The sequence below is a fragment of the Nicotiana sylvestris genome, chromosome 6 (genome assembly GCF_000393655.2).
Source record: "Nicotiana sylvestris chromosome 6, ASM39365v2, whole genome shotgun sequence".
NCBI lineage: Eukaryota > Viridiplantae > Streptophyta > Magnoliopsida > Solanales > Solanaceae > Nicotiana > Nicotiana sylvestris.
Window position 1 is genome coordinate 5,344,926 of NC_091062.1, and position 27,802 is coordinate 5,372,727.

Consider the following 27,802-nt stretch of genomic DNA (forward strand, 5'->3'; position numbering starts at 1 on the left):
AAGCCCAGTAGACAGCATGCGCTCTGAACTAGGATCATTTATTATGGGCAAGTTACACATTTGGCGCCAAAAATCACTAGTAGTTACTTAAAAAATATATTTTGATTATGTATGAAATATGCGTATAATATGTATTTATATATTAAAATACAAAAAATATATATTTTACGACTATTATTTTTAAGAACGGTTATACTTGTGTAGTTTTCCCATCTAATTATCTTTCTGATGGTCTGCCTACTCCTCATTGTAAAAGGTGTATTTTGCCGTTAGTAAAAGTTTAAGATGAAAGACATAGTATAAAGTTTAGGCTACAAAGTAAATTTATCCGAGACAGAGTGGGAGTAGCTCTGTGGAGGACAAGATGCGAGAGTCGAGGCTGAGATGGTTCGGACATGTTAAGAGAAGAAGCATTGATGCTCCTACTAGGAGGTGTGAGAGGTTGGCCATGGAGAGTTTGAGAAGAGGTAGAGGTAGGCCTAAGAAGTACTGGGGAGAGGTGATTAGGTAGGACATGGCGCTGCTTCAACTCACTGAGGATATGACCCTTGATAGGAGGGTGTGGAGGTCGAGGATCAAGGTAGAAGGTTAGTAGGTAGTTTATAGTTGTTCACCGATAGTCTTAGTAGCATGCATGTCTTTTCATTTTCTTAGATTTTTATCACATTATGTGGTTTTGTTCGCCTCAGGTATTGTATTCCTTGTTGCTATTATTTTGTACTACTTATCTTTTATCTCTCCCTTTTCTTTTCTTTTCCACCTTTCTTCCTTCCTTGCTTTCCTCTTCTTCTTCTTGTCCTTCATGAGTCGAGAGTCTATTGGAAACAGTCTCTCTACCTGCATTAGGTAGGGGTAAAATCTGTGTACAGACTACCCTCCTTAGACCCCATCTATTGAGATTAAATTGAGTTTGTTGTTATTGATGTTGCTCCAAAGAAAATTTAGAAGGTTATTGTCATAGCTAGTTTGTGCCTATTATTTTTCTTTAGAATAGACGACTAATGCACTAAAGCTCCTTTGAAATAGTACTTTAATAGAAAAAAAATGTCCTTAGATAAGTACCAAAAAATAAAAAGAGACAGTACTAATTCGTAGTGGAAATAGGTAGCCACTTTAAAGGGCTGTTATTTAGAAATTAGCTAGTGCGTCCTGAATTTTAATTTTTCGGTTTAATTTTTAAGAACAAAAATGTCCTGAATTATCCTGAAGAATAAATACTGGCTAATCTTTAAATACCAATGATTATATGTACACTTGCCACTTAATTCCTAGTAATTAGGTTTACCTACCCTACTTTTTGACATAAGTGAGGTATAAGTTGATTATTGACAATCACTTACTGCCAAGTTGTGTAATAGCCCATAGGACTGAATGCAGACTCATATTAGGTAGGTATTGGTGATAGCATAGATAAGACTCGGGAAAAAATTGAATTATAAATCCAACATCTCAAGTTAATAAAAACATACAAAATAATATCACAAAATGGTCAAAAAGCGAAAATTTCCTTAGATAAGAGGCATCGTGGTGATCCTGTCGTAAAAAATCTCTCGATCTATGCTAACCAAACAAACTGAGGAAAGTCTGTATTCGTCCCATCATATTCACAAGTGCCTTCATTTTCACGATTACATTAGTTACCTTAGTTTGTGATAGTTTTACGTATGTTTACCCCCGACTAAAGTGCTTATAGGCTAAAATTTGATAAGTTGGGGGAGACCAGTTTATGGCTTTCGGCTTATTTTTGGCTTACTAGTCTTAGGGTACACGCTTTGCGCGTGTACCTATATTAATAAATACACAAATTTTAAAAATTACATACATGTTATTGGATAATTTGTTTGAGTTATAAAATATAATTTAAGATTTTTTTTAAAATAATAAATATTATTCCTATTTAGTTAGCTTAATAAATGAATTATTATTTAGATGCCTTATTGTTATTTTGTTTGGACTTATGTCCAAACTTATGAAAATTGTTGATATTTACAATTCTTTAAATATTTATCAAATAACATAAATTAAAAATTAAATCTCTTGGTCTCTTAAAACTTTGCGAAAGAAAAACATTGACATTATACCTCTTAAGAATTTGATAGTGACAATGTAAAGCTTAAAGAATGAGTAATATTGAACTAATATTTTACAAGAAAAAACTTAGTATAAAAATTGTAGCAAGACGTTTTCATTTGTTAGACTGAATGCAAGAAAGAAACAAATGATAACTCATTTATAATCTAGTTGCCTTCTACAATTTTACCTTATTGCTTAAAATTTATTTTTTCACCGATTTGAATCTTTTTTTTTACTATAATTATTTTTCTATATTTTATGATTTCTTTCACTGTTAATATTCTTCTTACAAAAATAAAATTTATGTAATTTAAGTGTTTTGACAATTTAACAAAAAAAATTCTTATATGATAAATTTGTAAAATAATTGAATCGGATTCGTTTACTAATTAATTAATTCAAAAACTTAATTATTTGTTCTCAACACTAAAAGAAATAACTTATTTTTTCTTAATTCAAAATTTGAATATTTGCTCATTCTAATTTTTAACTATTTGGGAATAATTATAATTTTTCCAATAAGAATTCGATTTACAAATAGTAAGAAAAACATATGTTTTGAATCTTTATGTTTTCAGAATTCGTTGCGTGCTTGACTCCTACATAATTTTGCTAACTCACGTTTTGCATAATAAAGAATCTTATAGGAATAGTTCAATACAGCTTTAATATTAATGGGCTTTACATAAGGAAAATTTTAATAATAAAATTTTAGTTGATTTTAAAATCCTAAAATTAGAAAAATAATTAAATGACTATTTTATCTAGTATAAAATCTATTTTTAAAGGGCAAAATTGATGAATGATATTTCGCTAAGGACTTTTATACTGATATGTAGATAAAGATTTTAATGCCCTAATTAGATGTACAATTGCTCCAACTACACCAAATAGTTATGATATTTTGGGACGGTTCTAACTAAATCTGTCAAAATATTAATATAACATTTCAATAAACGGAGAGAGAAGAAACCAAAATTAAAAATAATAATTTATTAAAAAACTTATTTTGCCTATTTTTTCGCTTTTGAATATCAAATTAGACGATAAGTAACAAAAATAGACTAAAAAGTATAAAACTTACGTATAATTTGGATTTGCCCAAAGATAAAATTTTATTATATTCAACTATTTAAGTTCAAGCATAATTTATATTATTTATAATAAAACAAAAAGGGTAAAGACATAAATAAATATGCCTGACGGGGATTTGGCTAAAGATAGAATTTATTATATTTAACTATCTTAGTTTGATACTAAATATGATTAAATTATTTTTTATCAAAATAAAATGGCCAAAGACTTGGAAAAATATTGCCTAACGTGCGGTTCTTAACATGGTTAAGAAGAAAAACTTGGAAACTTTGAAGGATTTAAGAAGAGTCCTAATATTTAGGATCTTGTACATAGTTAAAATAAGGAAGTATTTAATAAATACTATATTTTTAGTTGATTTCAAAGTTCAAATTTTTAGGAAAATAATTAAATGACTATTTTGTCTAGTATGAACCCTATCTTTAGAGTGTAAAAAAAGGCGAACGACATTTCGCTAAGCGCCTTCGTGCTTTTAATATTGTATAGATAAGCACTTAACTTATAAGTACTTTTAATTTTACCAAACGCGTAGATAAGCGAAAAAGTGCTTATAAGCCAGTTTAACCGCTTAAATAAAAATAGTCGGCGGATATATAATATATTTATAATTCATAAATAATATGTGTATAATTATATAATCATTGTATAATCTATGTATACAATGATATATAATATATTTAAAATTCATAAATAATATGTGTATAATCGTATATAATCATTGTATAATCTATGTATACAAGGTATGAAAAGTAAACAGTAAATTGGCCGGCTATTTATGCAAAAATTCCGAATTTATTTGAATAAATCGTTGAAAAAGACTCTTTACGGGTATCATAGGTGGGAATATACACATTTAATCAGAAGATGAATCATTCTCAAATTTCATACGAAGCTATGAGTGAGATTAAACGGAAAAATATTAGTCAAAGATACCATTAAATGTGTGTAATTTTAGCTCAATTGGAGTCTAAAAAAAATAAACAAAACAACACAAGTACTTCCAAGTATTAAAATAGCACTATTTCCTTTTTCCTCCGTGTCAATTTAGAGATGTAGTTTGACATGACACAAAGTTTAAGGGAAAAAAAAATTTAAAATATATGGTCCTAAAAGCTTAAGGGGCAAAAGTTTTATGGGGCCATGATATTTGTGTGGCTATAAAAGCTTTTCATTCAAGGTAAAATGGGTAAAATTAAAAAATTTAAAGATAAACTATTTTCAAATATAAAAATATGTTATTTTTTAAAACAGACTAATAAAAAAAATATGTTATTTAAATTGAAACGGAAGGAATAGTATATTAGGAGTAATCATCTTGAAAAAAAAATAAGAAGAACAAGGTACGATGTACTAAAGATTCTTTTTGTTTTGATCGGGTGTCCCATGCTTGTTTTGGGAGCCAACTAATTAGGATTTGTGCTAGAAAATTTCATTTTAAGAAACGTTCCCACTCAAATACAATTTCATACTTCCAATTCGAATCCAAAACTATTAATTAAGGAAACTCAACCATAATTTTTGGTGGTGTATCAAAGATTAATTCATCAAAATTGAAGAAAATGACAGTCCATACATTTTGGGCAGGTGTTGAAGTTTGATGGACTAGGTAGCAGGTATGTTAACCTAAAGGCACGCACTTAGATAAATGTCCTTTACCCATTGTTTTGGCTGTTTTGGGAGTGCCTTTAGTCCTAATGTTCCCAAAACCAATCAACTCAACTCATAATTTCGGTTCAAACTTTGTATATTTGTTATAAAAAATTATTAAATATGTATAAATAATATATTTTGAACTCATTAAATTTAATGGAATATCATAGAATTCTTAATTTGAACATATAAAATTTAAATATTGGATCCGCCTCTAAATCACCGGTCTCTCACTCTCTTTGTACTCTCCAAACTATGAAGGATGAACAAATGGAATTACCATCCAATGGATATGCTTGATCTCAGAAGCCACTGCAGTTAATCTGTGTTTGGTACCACAGAACTGATTTTTCTAAAATACTTTTTTTGGTTGAGAAAGTTAGCTTTTGGTATTTGATTACGATGTAAAAGACTTTCATCAAAAGAGAGAAAATAACTTTGCTCATGAGAAGAATAACCTAGTGTATTTCTTCACTGCTAGGATTAGAATCCGGTATCCCTATATTTTACTTATTTTATTGATCACTAAGACATACATTGAATGCATCTTTAATAAGAGTATATATTCATGCCAAAAAATATTTTCTACTCACCGTCCAAACACCGGAAAAATATGTTTTATGAAAATACTTTCTACCAAAAATAATTCAGAAAAATAACTTCCCGTTATATCAAATGTACTATTATTTTCTCATTTACTTGTATTACCATGTGATGTTGGGCATATTTTCATATGTTTTAATATTACTTTACCCACATTTAACCGTTTTTTCGAAATATTTGGTGTTAAATATGCCCAACATATGTTAGTTTTATGATTAATTGAGTTGTGTGTGATGATTTAGGATGTTTGGGGTGCAAAAATATGAAAAAAAGGTATTCCAGCTATGGGAGAAGAGGGTGAATGTGTCGCATCCAATATAGAAAAAAGAGTATTTAGTGCATCCTTGGCAGTGAAGTCGGGAGAAGGCATCCGCCTTAGCATCCACACCTGGGCACAAAAGAGATGAAGGAATAGAGGGTGGATGCATCCGCCCCAACATCTGATGCTGAGAAGTTCGAGCTGAGGCAGACTCGAAGCATCCACCCCAGCATCAATCCCTGAAGCTGAGTCGGAATAGGAAAAGGAAAACTTCGGCCCACGAATTTTCACTACTACAAAAGAGATTTTTAGTGGCATTTAATTGATGGCAATAAAAGAATGGCCGCTAAATTATTTTGTAAACGAAAATATTAGCAGCAAATAAGCATCAGACGTTATTATATACCTTTTTAGTGGAAAATAAAAATAAATTGCCACAATTAAAAGCAACTTTTATTATTCTTATATTTCCCTCCAAATGTTTTAACTAAAATAACCCACTCCCTCCAATTTCTCCTGTCTAAGTTGGGAAAACTTAAAAAAACACTTCAGAAAAATAAAATCCCTCAACCATCGTAAAGTTCTCATTGTTGCCGCCCTATCCTCGAGTTGCTGACCAATTGGTGATCCTCACCATAGCGCCACCAACCTGTAATGACCCAAAAGGTCATCACTTATTTTAAAACAAAATTCTGCATTTTGAGGCATTAAAAATCTCTTTTAGCATCACCTCGATTTACGTGCGCAGTCCGGACGCGTAGCCGGAAAGCCTAAATATGAAAATCTGTGAAAAAAAATAATAAATTTTGACTATAAAATGAGTTAATTTGACTTCGGTCAACGTTCTGGGTAAACAAATTACGGGTCCGTAGGAAAATATGGGATTTGGGCGTATGCCCGGAATCGAATTCCGAGGTCCCAAGCTCGAGAAATGAATTTTTAAAGAAAACTATTTTCTGAAATTGTTTAAAGGAATTTGAAATGAAATCTGATTAGATCATGTTGGTGTCGGGCCCGTATTTTGGTTCCGGCGCCCGATACAGGTCTTATATATGATTTAAGGCGATCCTGTGAAATATGGTGAGAAACGGATGTCATTTGACGTGATTCGGACCTAAATTGCAAAAATTGATGTTTAAAGGAGTTTTGAGAAATTTCATTGATCTTGAGGTTTAATTCGATGTTCATGATGTTATTTTGGTGATTTGAGTATACGAATAAGTCCGTAGGATATTTTTGAGGTTGTGTGTATATTTGGTTTGGAGCCCCGAGGGCTCGGGTGAGTTTTGGATAGGCCACGAGGTGCATTTTGAACTTAGAAATTGCAGGTTTTTATTGTTGGTGTTTCAGACTTGCGAAGCCTGTCTAGCAAATGTAAGCTCGCAAATGCGAACCTTGCATCGCAAATGCAAGAGGTGGCCTGGACAACCTTCTTTGCAAATGCGAAGTATATGTCACAAATGCGACGCCCGCCTAAATCCTCTATGATCGCAAATGCGAGGATCTCCTTCGCAAATGCGACGTATGTTGGGAAGGCTTGAAGTCGCAAATGCGACTATTTGTTCGCAAATGCAAAAAGCCCAGACTTCCTAAGGGTTCGCAAATGCAAGCTTCCCTTCGCAATTCCCAAGCCAGCAGAGGTCGGGGTTCGCAATTCCCACGTCTGAGACCTACAACTTTTATACTTAGACGATTTTAAACTCATTTTTCACATCTTGTTGAATTCTTTTTTTTTTCAATTGAATAGTTGATATTGGAGCTACTTTGACATATTTTATATGTAGACTTACGATTTTTCTTCTTCACAATTGATTTCATCTTTTGACATTCACTTATTTTATTATTTCAGGTTATGCAATATGAAGTTTGAAAATTTAGCATGTGAAGGATTTCAATATGATGAAGAGTGGAAAAAATTATTTGAGGACTATGGATATATTATATTGTTATTGTCGGTATTCAATAGAATCAGTTACTATGACATTAGTTTTTTAGTTTAAACAATACAACTTATTTTATTTCGCTGATACATTCATAATATGGAATGTACTCTCTTCTATTTATCATGATATTATGAAATTTATAATCTTTTATGAATTAGTGGTATTATCTTTGGTAGCATTTGTCTATTTTTGAAGATAGTTTCAACGTCAACAAAAAGATTGTTAAAAGGATTAGATAAACCGTTATAATTGTCATTAAAACTTAAATATTTTACGACAATAAATTTTAGCTTTCACTTGTTGCTAAAAAGATTAGTTTTAGTGATTAATTAATTGAATTTAACGGTAATAGAAAAGGTCGTCAAAGGTGCAAATTAGGCTATTTTCACGATGAATTTAGTTGCCATTATAATAGCCGCTAAACACTATTAAAGCTGTTACTTTTAACTGCAATTCAAATGAATTTTCCGGCAATAAAATGGACACTAAAGGTACAAACTCATCCATTTCCGGAATTGATTTAGTGGTCATTATAATTGTCGCTAAATAATTGCCGCAAAAAGCTATGATTTTTAGTGGCAATTCAGTCAACCTTTACCGGCACTTCAGTAAATGGATGCTAAAAGCTTTAGCGAACCCATGCGCAACTGCAAAAAGTTAATGGCCGGTAAATATTTTAGCGGCAACATTTATTGCCACTAACGGCCTTTTTTATTGCCGCTAAATCCCCTTTTTGTTCTAGTGTTTGTACGCAATATATAAACCGAAAATACCTCTTTTAGGTCATCTAACACATGGGGAAGCAGAGAAAAGCCATCACAAAGTTTTAAAACCACGGAATTCGTGTTGAGTTCTTATTTTTTTTCCTTCTTTTATTGATTTGTATGTATTCTTCGGAAATATTTGAGATTTCTACCATGACTATGCGTGGCTAAACTCATTCGTTCTGGGGTTATGGTTTTACATGAATGTTGATATTCGAATATTGATTTGACGAGTTAATTTATCAAATTGGATTATTTATTCATATCCTGAGTTTAATTGTTTTGCTGTCTAGCTAACAGTGAAGTACTATATATGAATCTTGAGTTGAACTTGAAAGAGATAATTCTTGATTGCAATAGGATTGAATGGAGCACGATCTTGAACCTAATAATTGGCGAATTGATTTGTAAATACAGATAGAAATATACCTATTTATCGTGCTTAGCCAATTGTGCAAGTAATTGTTAAAGCGTTCTTTTTATCTCTAATCTCATAGGAATATAGGGTTTAGAAAAAATTGAATAGGCGTGTAGAGGTTGTCAAATTTCTACGTGTATTATTGTCCTTGCAGGTTAATAACATAGATAAAATAATGAGTCAAGTCGATTGAAAAATTCAACAGAATTGTTAGCCAGCCATAACCCTGGAATATTATTTCTCATTTAATTCAACCTTGGTGCTAAGTGTGCTACTTTATTACCTCTTCTTTTACTCGTAACTTTAGTTGGTAGAATCAATTAATCAAAAAATCACTTTAAACTTGTTCTTGATTCGATAAGTTAGAATTTTCTTGATTTAGTTGATAATTGATCACAAGTTCTTGCGGGAACAATACTCTACTCACTCTTTATTACTTGATTGACCACGTATACTTGTGTGTGCGATTTAGGGCAATACCGGTCTATATTATATCCAAGAACATAGAGTTTCCTCACCAATAAAGAGTCACCATAATTATAGAGTCCAACACGTGCTCCTAAGTCCAATACTTAATATTTAAAACCGCAGATTTAATTTTAATCTGGTTCATGTACCGACAAACTGATCTAATGAACTGACCAAACAGGAACCTCGTAACCTATGAATAAACTATTCCCTCAATTATAAATAAGTAACCAATTTACTTTTTTATTTTGGTCCAAAATAAGTGTCCATTTATATAATCAAGAAAAAATTCAATTTGATTTTTCAAAATTACTCTTATATATGTATCCGTAAAAAGTCATTTACTCCTCACATTTGAAAAGAGAAACAAGTGCTACTATAACTATGCTGCAATATTTAATTAAGGGTAGTTTAATCACACTGTTTATTTTTTCTAGAATTTAATATTTCCTTAACGAACGTGTCCAAAGCAAATTGGGGTGGACCGAAGGTATTATTTTATAATAAGTACTCACAAAACTGAAAAATCCGAGTACGCACTACATAGTAAAGAAAAAGTGTGAAACAAAACAAGTGACTCGGACGTTGGAAATTATCCAAAACCATCAAACTCTTGTCCAAACTTTCAACTCTGAGATGCCTATAAATATTCATTCTTACTGCACTTACAAACTCATCAATTCTTGCAAATCAGCATTTACTATCTTATATATCTTCTTCATCATTCGAAAGTTTTAATTTCATACAAACTGAAAATGGCAAAGAATGTGAGTTTGGCTTCAGTGGACCAAAAACTAGCCATGGCTAAACGTTGCTCTCATGGTACTTTGTCTTTCTTTGCTTGTACCACCTTGAATTTTCCATTAATTTGATCATCTAATGAATGTTTTAAATATCATGTTTGTATATGTAGAAGGAGTAGTTGCTGGAGCAAAAGCAGCAGTAGTTGCAACAGTTGCAACTGCCATTCCAACTGTAAGCTACACCATTTATTTCAATATTTTTCAGTATTAATTAGGCTGTGTTTTGTACCGTGGAAGTCATTTTCCGAATATAACTTCATTTTCTTTGTGTTTAATTGGAGTGTGAAAAAAATATGTTTCGGAGAAAAGATATTGTATTTATTAAAATATTGATAATAATATTTGCAAACTGAATAGTACGGTCAAACCTTTCTATAACAACCTCGTTTGTTCCAAATATTTTTGGATGTTATAGCGAAGTGCTGTTATATAGAACATATATTATAACATAGCATGAAAATTGGTTCCGGAAAAGCTCGACTTTTATAGTGAAGTATTGTTATATATGGATATTGTTATAGAGAGATCTGATTATATTTGATTGGATATTTTAGTATTATATTTTATTGAGGAGGTCATTGCCCTCTCTAGACAATATTTTTTGATAATCAAGCATTAGAAAACAACTTCACACTAGACGATAGACCTCTTTACCTTCACAGGATAGGGGTAAGATCTGCGTATACACTACCTTTCTCAGCCCTTACCAGTGAAGTCACACTAAATATATTGTTGTTGTTGTTGTTGTTGTAAATACCAGAAAATAACTTAATTGAAAATATTTCTCGTCGAAACAAACACATCCTTAGACAATATTCTTTATCTTCTAATGTTTCAAATATTGATGAAATATTATGCAGTTGGCTTGTGGGAAAATGCTACCTTGGGCAAGAGCAAATCTGAATCCAACAGCTAAAGCACTCATTGTCTCAACAGCAGCTGGAATGGCATATTTTATTGTAGCAGACAAGACTATTCTTGCTGCTGCTAGGCAAAATTCCTTCAAACAGGGCAACAATTGAATCACTAATTTAACTTTTTAAGTATTAATTTTAGCACTAAGTCTTATTTCATATCAACATTACTGTAATTCCTAGTTTAAGTACAATTATGCGCGCAATTGATGAGAGAGGTCGGCTTAATTAGCTGACGAGACGCCTTTACGTCCAATCAGTAGGTTAGAAGTTCGAATCAGTAGGTTAGAAGTTCGAATCACATGAACTGATAGAGTTAATCAAAATGTATGTTTATGTAATAGCACCATCTACATCTTTGTTGTGAATATAATAAAAATTGTTTTTCTTGAGCATTGCATTTGCTATTTCTTTTTGTCAATTGTATAAGCTCAATTAAATAAAGTGATCAACTGGTTTTGAACTTTTGATGACTTTCCAATTTGAGAATCAACTAATGTAAGGCTGAAGTGATAATTCATATCAATCATTTTTTTAACCTACTCAAATCAGATCAAAGCAGTTACTTTTGTGAAAATTCTAGCTAAATTTACTGTCAGCAACAACATGAAGTAATCTTAGAATAATCTAAAGGATTAATTATACATTACTTTATGCAATAATGGTCCACCAAATAGGGAGACCATGGCATTTTTTTAAAAGTGTAAGGATTCAATCTCGCTAAAGATTGGTAATAATGAGTTTAACTAGTATATATGGACAATATAAAAAAAAATTACATTAACACTTAACAGGTCACCTCAGATATAATTACACGTAATTGCCCTTAATAAGTGAAACTAGTAACTTAAAAAATAAGACAATTAAATTATTATTATAAAATAAATTACGTTAATAATATAAAAATATATACTGTCAGTATATAATAATAGCCTGTTTGGCCAAGTTTCTCTAAATCCAATTTTCAGAGAAAAAACGGAAAAGGATCAAAAATGTCCTTCTACTATTCGAAAATGTTCAATTATACTCTCAATTATACTATTGGTTCACCACAGTCCCCGACGTCATAGAATTGGTACAAAAATATCCCTATGCCGTTAAGACCCTCCACCAAGGCAATATTATCCCATGTGGCCTGACATACCACTGAGGTGGATGCGACGTGGCATTTTTCTTTTTCCAGTTGTGGCCCAGAAACGTTAACAAACAATTTATGGGAATTTGAGATTTACCCAATGAAATGAGTGTTGCAAATTGTTGTCCAATTAACGAAACTAGTACAGCAAACCATTTGCAGACAATTCCTCTTAGGAGATATAGAGCAACAATATGGAAAGAGACTTGTTGATGCTTCAAAATATCACTCTAGCTATATTTTTTAAATTTTTTATATTTTTTAAATTTTTTATATTTTTAGTTTTTATTTTTCCGGATCCTGAAAATTAAGAGTAATTAGTGTATAATATCAAATTGATAATTAAGGGCTTTTCTTTGTTGTATTTAATTTGTTCTTGTATTGCAGTTAGTCAGAGTACATGAAGCGCAACCTTAGAGCCCATGGCATACCCAGGAGGTAGAAGAAGAAAAGTAGGAGGGAGGGGGGTAAAATGTGATAGGTGTAATGAGGTGGCATGCCACGTCGCATCCACCTCAACGATATGTCAGGCCACATGGGATTATTTTGCTATGGTGGAGGGTCCTAATGGCAAAGGGGTATTTTTGCACCAATTCTGTGACATCAGGAATGTAATAGACCAATAGTATAACAGAGGGTATAAATGATTATTTTTGCATAATAAAAGGGATATTTTTGACCCTTTTCCGAAGGAAAAAAATATTTTTTTCAAAGTTGAAGTGTTTGACCAAGCTTTAGAAAAAAAATATTTTTGAGCAAAAGTAGAAGCAAAAAAAAACATAGTTTCTCTCCAAAAACACTTTTTTGAGAAGTACTTTTGAGAAAATACACTTAGAATCAGTTTTTAAAAGTTTGGTCAAACACTAATTGCTGCTCAAAAGTATTTTTCAAATTAATTAGCCAAACATAAATATCATAAAAAACAAACCCCAATCATCAATTTTTAAATTTTAACATAAATTTGTTCTTCGACTTTTAACAATCCAATATACGATTTAATACAGAAATGTACTTCAAATGAGCTCAAATTTGAAACATAAACTCCAAATATCATCAAGAACAAACCCCAATTATCAATTTTTGAAAACGACAATAAATCTAACAAACCCATTTTGCAATCTATATATATATATTAAAGCAAGAAAGTTACCATATATAATTGACATTATGATTAAGCCAAGTAGCAAGCTAATAAATGTCAATAGTATATGGTAACTTTATTCTATATTTGACTATTTTAGTTAAATACAAATATATATATATATATATATATATATATATATATATATATATATATATATATATATAATATACGGAATTTGAATTAAAAGATAATTTAGAATTTATAGATAAGTTCTAAAATTTGAATTTAAATTAAAAATAAATTTATCTTTTTTTATCATGTTATCATACTTAATTTGGTTAATGATTATATGCAATCATGTTAGGAATTTTTGTTATTTTTTCTAATTATTTAAATACTACTTTGCCTCTGGCAAAAAAATAAAACTAGTATTCCATATAACTATAAAATTCTTTCACATTTAAAATCCTATAAGTATAGTTCTTTGAAACATTGTAGCTAGATTTGAATAAAATGAAATTCTTTTAAAATAAATGTAATATATAGGCTACACGTCTATGTTTATCTAAATAACAAAAAAGAGCTTACAAAACCAAACAAAAGTTTACTTACATATATAATAAAGTAAACATACATGCCGGAGAAAGAAACATCACAAAATCAGTCAATATTAAAAAAAAGTTGTTTCTTTTTTCTTCTTGAAGAATATTTGTTTGAAGAGTCAATTTCCATAAATGGACATCAAACAAATAATAAAACTTTAGCTATACAATTGCTATTAATTTCAATTTAGCACATTCAAGGAATTGAAGGGTATAAGCTGGAACTCCTTCATTTAGTTGTAGTCAAGCCCATATTGCAAGGATATAATATTTTTTTCATTGAAGAATATTAGTTTTGAATCATTAGATTATGTGAAAAGTTTTTTTTTCAAACTCAACAAGGGATAAATTGGTTTCTAATTGATAGTTTCTATAGAGACTTTTAAGTGTAACAAAGAGTATATATAAAGAAAAAATTGGTATGACGTGAACTATTTTTTTTTTTAAATGTAAACAAATTATTTGGAAAAAACTCTTTACTTTTTTTAATTCAAAGATAATAAAAAGATAAGATATTTTTGAACATTAGTAGAGAGTTTTAAAATTAGTATAATAGAAGTTATATAGTAATGGATAAATACAAAAAACCGAAATTTTATGGAATATTTACATAATATCCGGCCATATTTATTGTTTACTTTTTATACCTAATATAAATAGGTGATATACCGACAACACACGATTATACACATATTATATATGAATTATATATAAATTATATATCATTCAATTTTTAATTTAAGTGGTGGGGTGAGCACTTATTTAGGCTGATTAGATAAAGCCAAAAGAAAAATATGCAATAATTTCAATCAAAGACTAAAAATATAATTAAAGTTCATATGTAGACAATTTTTATTAAAACTCATCCTTTTATAGTGAAATAAATTAAGTTTTTTTAACAAAAGAAATAATGACATAAAAAATAAAATAAAAGAAAATATATATTTAAAAAAATGTTAGAAAAATCTAAAAACGAGAAATAAAAGATGATAACAAATTTCTTCTTATGTTTCATCTTTGTTGAGTATAAAAATTTTGAAAGTTAATCTTATCGATTTCAAATATTTTTTTTCAACTCGAATACATAGATTATAAGATAAGGATATCTTAGATTTTTTTTTTTTTAATTTACATTATGTGTCGTTTTTAAAAAATCACTATTATTAACAAACCAATATGATATTCGAATTTGAATTGGAATGCAATTTAAGTAGTTGTATTGAGGTTAAGCCAAGTATGGTATCGAAAAATAAACTACTTGATAATTTTAAGACAATATATGCAATGTTTTATAATAATAATCAACTAATTTAACATTTAATGATTCAAAGAACAATTTTTTTATTTTATATATATGGTATTAAAAATTCAAATTCTGGGGCTAGAGATATCGATAAACTTAAAGTGGAATTATAATAAAATAAATCCGGCCAAAGAATCATTTAAATTTTTAGATTACCGATTAAAGTGAATTTTAAATTAAGGATAATATCTTCATTTGCATCATTATAAAGATAATTATTATTATTATAATATATAAAAAGTTTTAGAAATTGAAATTTCAAAATAGATATATTTTTTGAAAGATAAAATCATACCAAATAAGAGTTCAAGTCGTAGTATAAGAGTCACGTCATAATCAAAGAATCATTTATATCGTGTCAACCTTTGTGCTTTGCCATAAATATAAGTTATTATTTCATTTTGTGGCTATTTTTCGGTTCCAATGACACCTATAAGAATAGTACAAAAATAAAATTATCACTACGAGAATTGAGAAAATATTAATATTTTTTCATGTAGTGTTTCTTAATTAATATCTGACGATTATGTATAATTATTTAGAAGGTTTAAATATTAAGGTTATTTACATATATAATTCAAATAACTCGGATATTTAACATGGTTAATATCAAATATCAAAATGGAGTAAAACAAATTCACTAGCTAAAGAATTTTTTATATTTTTAGATAGCCGACTAAAATAAGTTTTGAATTAAGAATAATATTTTCAATTACATTTTTATAAAAATAATTATTGTTGAAAAATAATGTTTTAGAAACTGAAATTTTAAGAAAGAAATATTTTTTAAGAGATATCAACACACCAAATAAGAGTTCAAGTAGTAGTAAAAGAGTTAAGTCTTATCCAAAGAGTCATTCATTGTCTCAATATTTGATTGTTTTGCCATAAATATGAGTTATTATTTTGCTTCTTGACTATTTTTAGGATCCAATGACACCGGCAAGAATGATATCAAAAAAGAAAAATAGAAGAAATGGTTAATTTTTTCATGTAGTTAATATCCAATGATTATCTATATTTACTGAGAAAGTGTAAATTTTAAGATTATTTACATACAATCCAAATAACTTAAATATTTGACATGATTAGTGTCCGCGCGGGTACTAATACTAGTTAAGAAAAATAAAAGAAAAAATCCTAAGCAATAATAAAAGATAAAGTGTCGCAACGGCTCACCACTGTAAAATATCATAAACTACTTTAAAATATGTTCACAAACACCATATAAAATCACTATTACCCGAAAAAGAAGAAGAAGAAGAAAATGGAGAAAAAGATCTAAAGTTATTTAAACAGTGAGTACAAATTAAAAAATAATTAAAAAAGAAATACAAAGTTATATGGGGCGACCAAATACGGCGCCCGTGTATTTTGTATAACTTAAGTCCATGATTAATTCATTAAAATTTTGGAAATGAGAGTCTTAAATTTTTGGGCAGGTGTTAACCGCTGTTAGAGTAGATAAGGCACTACATTCTAAAATGCACGCACTTAGGTGAGTAGCTTTCTTTACCCATGGATTTTAGCTTTTTGGAAATGCCTTTTGTCCTTAATTCCCAAAACCACTAGCCAGTCTCTCCTGTTGTATTTGGGACGAAAGTTATTTTTCAAGAAAAAAAATTAATAAAACTTATTTTTCATTAAAAGATTATTTTTTTATTATTTCATCAAAAGAGAGAAAGTGATCAATTTTTTATGGTCGAAATTTTTTTTTCATACTAATTATCTTATTTCCGACATGATTATGATTTCTGGGTACGAGGTCCAAACATAAAATCTTACCGTTATACTTTAAATTTTTTTATATATCTAGAAGCTACATAAATAATACAATAATTCACGATATTTAACAATTCAAATATTTAGAAAGCATTTGAAAAATATGTTAAAGAAAAATACTTCTTTGACTCATATATATATATATATATATATATATATATATATAGCTGAGTAGTTTTTAACTTTATATTACTTTTTTTAACTAACATTTAAGATATTATTATTAACCTTTATTGCTCAAAATGTCATCAAAATACTATCCAGTTTAATAATATTGTTATTCATCTTTATTACTCAAAAATATTATCAAAACACTTTCCAGTTTAATAATATTATTATTAATCTTGACTATATATTATTGCCTGTGAGTATTCTTCACTCACCAGTCACCAACACTTGATCAGTTGCTCCTATCTGAGTACTTAATTATTAAAATCCATAGTTTCAGACAATTCAGTCCAATTCATGTACCGACAAACAAATCTAATGAACCGACCACAATAGGAACCTTTTTTCCGCTCGGGATCTAGCACCCATTTTGGGGTCCGACTAATTTATATCACGTATGGTCTATTTTTATTATAATAGTTTTTCATTCTTAAAGCTCGAACTCGAGACCTTTGATTAAGGATTCAAAAATCTTATTTATTCCACCATGAGAGGACCACAACACGAACCTTTTTTTTCTCACTCGAGATCTAGTATCCGCTTTAGGGTTGGACTAGTTCGGATTCGTACACGTAAAGTCTATTAGAGGGGAAATGGTTCTTATTAGAATATTTTGTTCATTCTCACAATTCTAATTCGAGATCTTTGATTAAGGATCGAGGAGTTGTATCTATTCCACCACGAGGCGACCGTAACACGAACCTGGTAACCTACAAATACACTATTATAATAGTAGCAAAACTGAAAAATCCCAGTACAAAGTAGTCTTTTAAATAGTGAAAAGTTTGAAACAAAACTAGTTACTCGGACGTTGGAAATAAACCAAAACCATCAAACTGTTGTCCAAACTCAAGCCTTGAAATGCCTATAAATATCCATTCTTATTGCACTCACAGATTAACTCATTCTTGCAAATTAGAATTATTACTTTCCTATCAATTCTACTTCAGTTGAAGGTTTTTCAAATACAAACTAAAATGGCAAAGAATGTGAGTTTGGCTTCAGTGGACCAAAAACTAGCCATGGCTAAGCGTTGCTCTCATGGTACTTTTGTCTTTCTTGGCTTGTACCTCAACCCCACCAACCCCCCCCCCCCCCCCCAAATAAAAAAAAAGCCCCACCTTGATTTTTCATTATAACTTGATCAACTAATGAATGATATTTATTGTATATGCAGAAGGAGTAGTTGCAGGAGCAAAGGCAGCAGTTGTTGCAACAGTTGCAACTGCCATTCCAACTGTAAGCTACACTATCTATTTCTATATTTTTCAAGATTTAGGCTGTGATTTGTCCGATAAGAGTATTAAAGATTGATAAGAATGTCTAAGAGTCGTTAAAATTGTGAGACGAAGGTAAAAGTTGAGATAATTGTGAAGGAAAATGACTTGTCCAAAAGTGAATCATCTTCATGCATTTGGTGGAACATGTTAACCAACCACCAGCAAATGAAATGAATTATTTTTTAGAGAACAAAATAAGCTCGCGGTATGCGCGGGGTACGGGAAAGCCCAAACCATAGGGGTCTACTGTACACAGCCTTATCCTGCGTTTCTACGAGAGGTTGTTTCCACAGCTTGAACCCGTGACCTCCCGGTTATACGGCAACAACTTTACCAGTTGCGCCAAGGCTCCCCTTTATTTCTTGGAGAACATTTTCTGGAAAACAGTTTTCGTCGTACCAAATATACAAATATATACTTGTGTTATAATGTTTCAAATTTTGACGAAATATTATCCAGTTGGCTTTTGGGAAGATGTCACCTTGGGCAAGAGCAAATCTCAATCCAACTGCTAAAGCACTCATTGTGTCTACAGCTGCTGGAATGGCATATTTTATTGTAGCAGACAAGACTATTCTTGCTACTGCTAGGCAAAACTCCTTCAAACAGAGCTAAGGCTCAATCTCTGACAATCAATTGAATCACTAAACTCTTCAAGTATTAGCACTAAGTTTTATCTGATATCAACATTACTGTAATCCATGTTTAAGTACACAATTACGCGATTGATGAGAGAGGTTGGCTCAGTTGATGAGACACCTCCCTGTCCAATCAGTAGGCCAGAGGTTCGAGTCACATGGATAAGTAGAAACCTCTATTGATCCCCAGCAATAGTGCATAGTGCACGCGAAAAAATGTCATTCCGTCTATGTATTACCAGCATCAATATCTATTTTTGTGAATATAATAAAGTTGGCTTTTCTCTAACAATGCATTAGCTTCTTTTCTTAAACTTGATAACCTTGATCAGATGAAATAACCTGGTTTTGATGCCTTTGCAATTCGCGAATCATTTAATGCCACTGGCAACAGTATCTTCTTCATGATAATTTCAAGATTACAGTATATGCTTTGTAAAGCTTATGTACCACTGTTGCAGTATTTGAAATCGTCAATGGAGTTTACAGAGAATAATGTACAAAATGTTATGTCCATTGCTCCAACTTAATGATCTACATTTTGGATAATCTGCAACACCAAGTTATTTTCTCAGCTATATAAGTAGCATCTTTATCGGCTATTATCATTTGCTTCTCTCAAATACATGAGAGCATATACTGAGCCTTCACTTGCTTGATCTTTATCAATTCACCAGTAGTCCATGCATGAGCAAGAACCGTCCTTGAAATGGTGAAATCGGTTCCTATCTCTTGCAATGATCTCCCTATTAAATATCTTAGATATTAACTTCGTGGCTTCGTGACAATTGCCACACACTCTAAGATTCTTAACAATCCTGAGTGTTGTCCCTGGTTTGGTACCGATCAATCCAAAGGCAATAGCCAACTTCTCGCTATGTTCACTTAGCTTTCCTTCCTTCCACTCCTCATCCATCTCATAATGTACCTCAGATGTGTCTGGAACATGGCCAGCCATTTCCAATAGCCTATCAACTTCATCTAGCATTTTATAAATCTCGTTGCTTTTCGGATGTGTTCTATCACTAACAAGAAACTCATGGACTATTCTATCTATCTCAATCGAGGTACAACCGGGAACTTTCTTCATTCCTTTATCATTTAAAAAGGTAAGAATCAACGCTACTTTGTCCCATTTTCCAGCACCTGCATAGATGTTGGATAAGAGCACGTACGCCCCAGGATTATCAGGTTCCAGTTCAAATAGGTTCTTGGCAGCATATTCGCCTAACTCAAGATTCTTGTGGATTCTACAAGCCCCTAGCAAGGAACCCCATATTGCACCATCGGGTTTCACGTCCATTCTTTCAATCATGGCCATTGCTTCATCAAATTTCCCTGCTCGCCCTAGAAGGTCAATCATACATCCATAATGTTGCAACTTTGGTGTGTAGTTGTAGCTTTGGATCATGGTATTAAAATATTCTTGACCAAGATCCACTAAACCAGCATGACTACATGCTGTTAAAATGCTAACGAATGTTATATCATCTGGCTTCATTCCTTCCTCTGTCATTTTCCGGAAAAGCTCCAGTGCTTCATATGCATCGCCATGCATTGCTAGCCCCAAGATCATCACATTATATGAAGCTAGAGTTTTAGTTTTCATTCCCTGAAAGACTTGTTTTGCTGCTGTGATGGCTCCACATTTTGCATACATATTTATCAGAGTAGTCCAAAGAGAAGTGTTTTGTAAGTGTTGATAATGCTTGTTAATATAAGCATGTATCCACTTGCCAAGATCTAGAGAACCTAAATGCCCACAAGCCGGAAGGACACTCAACAAAGTAACATCATTAGGCGCCATATTTGCCTGCTGCATTCGATGAAAAACAGCCAACGCTTCTCTATAATTGCCCGTATGTGTATAACCCCCAATCATAACATTCCACGATACGAGATCTTTTTCCTCTAGACCCTCGAATAAGTCCCTTGCACTATCAAGATTGCCACATTTTGCATACATATCAATAAGGGCATTCACAAGACGAATATTCGAACCAAGACCATGATCTTCAATCCACGACCGCACACGACTCCCTAATTTAAGTTCACCTGCACGAGCACAAGCAGAGAGAACACTCAATAACGTGCTCACTGAAGGTGTCACATTCACATTTCTCATCTCCTCAAACAACATTAACGCCTCCTCAAACCGACCCATCTGAGTATACCCTGAAATCATAGCATTCCACGAAACAACATCTCTTACAGGCATTTCATCAAACAGTTTACGAGCATCATCCACACGGCCCTTCAACGCGTACCCATTAATCAATGCCGTGAAAGACACAGCATCTCTTTCAGAACTTTTATCAAACACCAATCTAGCATCATCCAATTCACCATTTTGAGCATACATATTAATAAGTGAAGCATGTACATAAACATCAGTCATCAACCCAAGTTTAAAAACATGCCCATGAATCATTTTCCCAATCTGGGTATCCATAATTTTAGCACAAGATTTAAAAACAAATGGAAATGTATAAGAATTCGGCTGATTACCCGAAAAGAGCAATTTTTCATAAAATTCAATAGCTAAATTTGGATTTTCACTCAATGAATATCCCCTAATTATCATGTTAAACATAACGTGATTAGGGTTTTCAGTAGTGTTAAAGATTGATAAAGCATATGACAAGTCAGTATGGGGATTAACTGCACAAAATTCAACAAGTTTGCTTAGTGCAAATTGAGTATTGTGTAAACCAAATTTAATGAACTGAGCATGCACTTTTTTGAGGTCTTCCATGTTTTTGCATTTTGATAAAAGAGCAAAGGATGGGTGGGTTTGGAGTAGTTTGTAAGGGGGATCTGAACTTGGGAGAAAGTGGAGGATAGTTAAAGGTGCAGTTGAGGGAATGGAGAAAGTGAGTGTCATTGTTTTTGTGTTGTAGTTTGATACAAGCTATCTTGATATCATTGGAAAAGGAGATAAAGGTACAATTTTTGGATGAGTTTAAGTTGTATATACCGCACCCTAAGAAATTTTACACTATCGGGTTACCTTTACCTGTTATGGCATGTAAATTTCTTTACCATGTCGATGTATATTACTTAAACTCGAAATGAACTTTGGCCCGAAAACAAAATCTATTGCACCTGGGTACAAAAACATGTCACGCATTCATTTCATTAGTTTGGTGTAAATATTGAGTGTGGCTAAATGTTTACCCCCTTCACTGCTCTGCTCCAGAGGCGGACTCTGGACTTTTACGTGATGGGGGCATAGTATTCTGCTCAACAGTGCCCGCTAAAGACTTTTAGTGCTCAGGGTGCCAAGTGCTTTATATTAAATATTTTCAAGGTATATACATATACATATACATATACAAGATTTCTACCGAAGCTTACGGGTCTGGTGACCCCTCACTGTAATACATACGTTCGCCTCTGCCCTGCCCCACTTAGGGGAGGTGGACCAAGAGCAAGGAACACTCGGGGTGAATGCTTACGCAGGCAGATGAGGAGATATATACAATCCCTTTTTTGTGAGTGAAATCCTCAGAAAAGGGAAAATGTGAAGTTGGATCGTAATGTTCTATTCATTGAGGACACACAACGAAAAACTACAAAAAATTCAGGGTGTAACAGACAAAATGGAAGAAAAAAACATTGATAATGTGGATGAGATAAGTTCTCAAATTTGGTTAATGGTTGTTAAGAAATTTTTTTATTTGGCGCAGAAAAACAACTTGTTTTCAATACATTGTCTCAAAAGTGAATCTTTCTAAGTGTGATGAAACCTATACATGAACAATATGGGAATTTGTTTATTAGTCTCACAAGAATATAGATGTAGGTGTTTTTAAGAATATATTCTGTTCTGTCAAGCTGCAGCCTTTTGCAATTGGCTTAAAAGTAGTTCTGCTACATATTGTTGGTCTGTTACAAAGTATTTGACTAAACATATGTTATATTTTTCAGGTTCTGTATGGGCAGTGGAGGTATAACTACCAATGGAACTATATATCCAACAAGGTAATGTGACCTTTTTGCTTTTGCTACAAAATTATTGTGCCAAAACATGGTACTTGTCACTGTTAACAGAACCGGATCAAGAATTTATCTTAGCGCTGAACTCATTATACTTTGGAAGTTGTGAGTTCGGATTTACCAGTTGTTGATGTAGCATATATATCTATGCTCCGTGTCGAAAATATAGGGTTCAGATGAACCGTTTTCCCAAGGCTGCATCCGCCTCTGTAGACGATAGAAGGGCATGTAGGAGAGATTTGTGGGTTGACTTTTGAGATAAATGAGGCAACTGAAATAGTTAATAGTTGAGACTAGAATGAGAATTTTCAAAAGAATAATTAGCTGGAGTTGCTTGCCACCTAATAACCAAGATTGTGGAGTATCTGTGAGAAGTCAGAAGATTAAAGCGCCTGGCACCAGGGGCGGATGGAGTATATAGTCAATGCGCTCAACCTCTCAATATTTTCGACAAAAAGCATAGATACATATGTCAAATATCACTAAAATTTCAACAAACATTAAATTCTAAACCCGTAATTTCAAATGTGTAATATTGGATCCATCGCTGTTTGGCGTCCTGATATCTTTGCAGCTGTGGCTTCCTGCTGCTACATTGCTTGAGAGTTGATCAGTGCGTTAGTATTTTGAAATGGTGCTTTGATCCAGCAACCCAATCATTGGATACAATAACAAAAAATATCCAACTGAACTCATTTCGATATGGTTTATTTTGAATGCTGAAGACCAATAAGAAAACAGGCCATAGTGGGGGCACTACAAGGGCTATCCAAAATGATTTTCTGGCTTTTTTTTCCGATTCCCTTTTTACCACTACTAGTGAATTTACTTAGAATCAATATCAATCAATCTTTAGGACCCTTTATTCTGATGAGATATAAGAGTGTCAACTCACTTGTCACACCGAGATCTTGCTAAAAGTAGTGGAGAACCCCAGCTAAACCATTCTATGCGTTCGTTTGGCTATAATGAACACACCTATAGAGGGCATCTACAATCATTCTTCTTGATTTTATGGTCACAATCATCAATGTAGTTAATATACAATGAGTTATCCCCCCCCTCCCTCCGCCCCGTTTTGTTTTCAAATAAGTCATTTGTACAGATAACAAGAATATATCTTAATTAAGCACTATTCGCAAAAGTAGCATTTGCTAAAACTTACCTTCTGACAGCACTATAGGAATATGCAAAATTCAAAAGCAACGGCTATTTTTATCATTGCCGTTAGGATATAGATTCTGGCAAGTATTATTGAGGAGGATTGGACCCCTTTTACAGAATGGTCACATATATAGAATAAAGGATGGAGCTTTGTCTGATGTTTTCTTATCCAGAATATGCATCTTGTCTGGTTAAAAATGGTGATTAGGATTCCTCCTTATCAAATCCTATGTCAACACGCGAGCTTCTGTGCTTAGGTGGAATCATCTATGGTTGACATGTCAGCATTTGTGGCCCCGATAATTGGTCAAATGGCTTCAACTCATTGTCAAACTCACATTAATATTGTATTTATCCCTATAAGAACACCATATTATGTGTTTTTATGAGAGGCCTGGATTTTTTTTCTGTGACTCATCAATGACAATACATTGTGTAGTATTCACTCATTTCTTGACATTATAACTGTGAGGACAATTTGTCAATTCTTGGATCACTGATTGAAAACTGATTGGAACCGCTGTCATGTTAGAACCTTAGCTGAAATTATCCTAACATAAATGCATAATCAACCGTCTCTTTAGTAAGGGAATTCAGATATTAGCATTCTCCTTTTAAGGCTTTTGAACCAAGTCAAGTTATAACCTCACACAGTTACACTTCTTTTCCTTTTCTGTAAAGCGAGAGATCAGTAAGTTGATTATTGCCAAAGATGGTTAACCTTTTGACTTATCATATAAACAATTACAGGGATTCAGGGTCATAAAGTTGAAATCTTGTGCCATGCATCGCATTCAGAATCTTCAGAGAATACTGATTTCTTTATTGATGAAAAACAAAGGTAAACGCCATGTGATCATTTACCTTAAATACATTGTTTAAGGTACCTGTCAAGAAAGAGGTATTTCTCTTAAAATTGATGTATTCAATACTGACAGGAATAATGCAACTCTCACGTTTTGTTCCGAATTCATGTATCACCTTTTTGTGCCGATAAAAGCTTGTTATATTCTTAGCAATCTATTTCGTGAAACTAAGGACTGGTCTGATAATATCCATACTGCTCATTGTTTTACAAGTGGAGGAAAAGCTAGATGTGTGATTAAGAGCTCTAAAACTGGTATTATGTCAAAATAAACAAGTAAACACAGACTTGACAGAACAGGAGATGAAAAGAAAACCACTTTATTCACTTTTCAATTATTAAGAAGAAAATAACACAAAAGAATAATAGGACTTGAATTTGCATTATGAGGGAATTGATTCCTTGGTGGTAAACTTGTTACAGTTTTTGCCCCTTTAGAACCTGGACCATTTTCCACCTGAACGACATTAGCCTTCGTGTCAGGCAGTTGCTTGCATCGCCAATGTGGATTACACATGCTAATCTAATGTGTAAGCGTGCGAATCCAAATCATCTCGAGGGTCCATCGATCTTAGCAAGATCACACGGTGAAATAACCCCACCTTTCACATAACATCTTCCCCTCATAACACCTACTAGAAGTGGATACAGAACAAAGAATAATATTTGAGAAGCTCTTTTTAGTAGAATAATGGACCGTTGAACAGGTAAGGAAGGGCATTATTGAACTTCTGCAAGAAAATGGTGCTTCACATGCATGAATATGACAGTTGACAACTTTAGATAGCCACCCCCCTACAGTCAAGAAGGAAGGAAAGTAGGAGGTTTATCCAATAATTTTTTGGAAAATTTGCGCTATCTTGTGGAATCCCATTTAAGGAAACTGTCTGAAGCTCACAGCAGATCAAAAAGGACACTTTGGGGCCCAGTAATGAGTTCTTCCAATTATATAAACCTCCCCAGACCATTCATCAAAATTACTACCTCCAGCAAACCATTTCTTGAGCTTCAAGTTTACGTCTAGTTGAGACGCTCAGATCTTCACAAGGTGAGGCATCGATGATTTATTTTCCTTCTGCGTTTCATTTCATCATTTCATTATTTCAGCAAACCATTCATGATTTCCAGCTTCTGCACACAAAAAAAATGCAGCCTTGAGTCCAAGTTTTTCAAAAAATTAGGCCCTTCAATACAAGATTAATGTGCCGCGAAATTTCTTCCTGGAATGAAATAATTGTTCATGTGTAAGCAATGCAGTTCTAGCATATAGACAGAATTTCAAGTGCACCTGAGACCTTGTTAACTATAACCATTTTATAGAATGAGGCCTCAAAGATGGATAAACAATAATAAGATTTTTCGGTTGTTTTTTCATGCCTCTTACAATGGCCTATTTTACTTCCCATATGAAAATTTGTTCTCATCATCTTTTTATGCTCATTTTCAGGTAGGCATAAAATGAGCAGTGGAGATTGGATGTGTGCTGCATGCCAACACATAAATTTCAAGAAAAGGGATGCATGCCAACGATGCAGCTGTCCTAAATATGCAACACCGGCTGATGTTGCCATGTATGGACTAAACAAAACAGAAGTCTTAGCCGGAGACTGGTATTGCAGTGCCATGAACTGTGGTTCTCACAACTATGCGAGTCGAACAAACTGCTATAGATGTGGTGCCTTAAAAAGTGATTATTATGGTATTGGGGCAGGAATGATGGCATCAGCAGGTTATGGATATGATGCAAATACTATTCCTGGTTGGAAGAGTGGCGATTGGATTTGCAGCAGGTTAGTTCACATTTACTTCAACAACAACAACTACGCTTCTATTCCTAACAAGTCAGATTGGCTACACTAATCTTCATTGTTCCTGTCGCTAAATTTAAGCTCATTCTAGTCCCAATATTGTAACAACAACAACACCTACGCCTCAATCCTTAGCAAGATAGGTTTAACTATATGAATCCTAAATGTTCATGTCTCTCCATTTAAGCTTGTCTCTGTCTAAAATTGCAACAGCAGCAACACGTATGCCTCAGTCAGAGGCAATTTGGGGTCGGCTATATGAGTCTTCACTAATCACGTCGCTGCATTTAAGCTCATCTCAAGCCAATATATACAAAATAAAATTAAAAATACTAGAAGTTCACTATATTTTCTACTGGCATATAAATCACTGATAAGGCTAGGATTCCTAGAAAACATTGTAATATGAGGATTCGTCTCAAGATTGACTAGTTTTACGTTGACTGTTAGCCTGCCACAAATCTCCTCCTTTTACTACTGACATACTATCTTTGGGATTTTAACTTAAATAACTGCCTTCTTGTTTGACAGATTAGGATGTGGTGTGCACAACTATGCTAGCAGAGCAGAATGTTATAAGTGCAAGACACCTAGGGATTTTGGTGAGCCTGATACTGCATAGTGGACATTTTACACCATTATTCATTTACTAACGTCTTGTTCATTTCTCTGTTTTTCAGGAGGTGATCTGAGAGAAAGTAACCTATATTGAGGGATGCGGCGACATGAAATTATTACTGAAGATTTACCAGATCTTATAATCTTCAATGACCCTTCTTCTTTTCCTTTTAGCTTTTCTTTATTTTTTTCTTTAACAGTGCTTAGTAGCATTTCCTTGTAGTTTCTCGAAGAAGGGTTTCTAAATCTAACTGCATTGTAACTTTACAAAATGTTCAATGAATGAAATCCCTTCAGATTTTGCATTCTTTCTGTCATTCAATTTTCAGCAACTGCATTTGTAGGGGTGGTCCAAAGAATAATATT

The 27,802-nt window shown here is 32.5% G+C and overlaps 3 protein-coding genes across 3 annotated transcripts; 2 read left to right on the plus strand and 1 right to left on the minus strand.

Moving 5' to 3' along the window:
- The first annotated feature begins 9,807 nt into the window (after positions 1–9,807).
- On the plus strand, positions 9,808–11,382 carry LOC104223597 (early nodulin-93-like). The gene is made up of 3 exons (XM_009775053.2): positions 9,808–10,095; positions 10,187–10,248; positions 10,937–11,382. Exons 1-3 carry the CDS (start codon positions 10,029–10,031, stop codon positions 11,096–11,098), a joined length of 291 nt encoding a protein of 96 aa, XP_009773355.1. The 5' UTR covers positions 9,808–10,028; the 3' UTR covers positions 11,099–11,382.
- Positions 11,383–17,955: 6,573 nt separating this feature from the next.
- LOC104223603 (RNA-binding protein involved in heterochromatin assembly dri1-like) lies at positions 17,956–27,744 on the plus strand. Its single transcript, XM_009775058.2, has 7 exons — positions 17,956–18,108; positions 18,242–18,303; positions 22,913–22,966; positions 24,896–24,986; positions 26,458–26,800; positions 27,350–27,420; positions 27,499–27,744. Exons 1-7 carry the CDS (start codon positions 18,042–18,044, stop codon positions 27,528–27,530), a joined length of 720 nt encoding a protein of 239 aa, XP_009773360.2. The 5' UTR covers positions 17,956–18,041; the 3' UTR covers positions 27,531–27,744.
- LOC104223598 (pentatricopeptide repeat-containing protein At1g08070, chloroplastic) lies at positions 19,148–21,941 on the minus strand. Its single transcript, XM_009775054.2, has one exon. The coding sequence runs from the start codon at positions 21,864–21,866 to the stop codon at positions 19,653–19,655; it is 2,214 nt and encodes a 737-aa protein (XP_009773356.1). The 5' UTR covers positions 21,867–21,941; the 3' UTR covers positions 19,148–19,652.
- Positions 27,745–27,802: the final 58 nt, after the last annotated feature.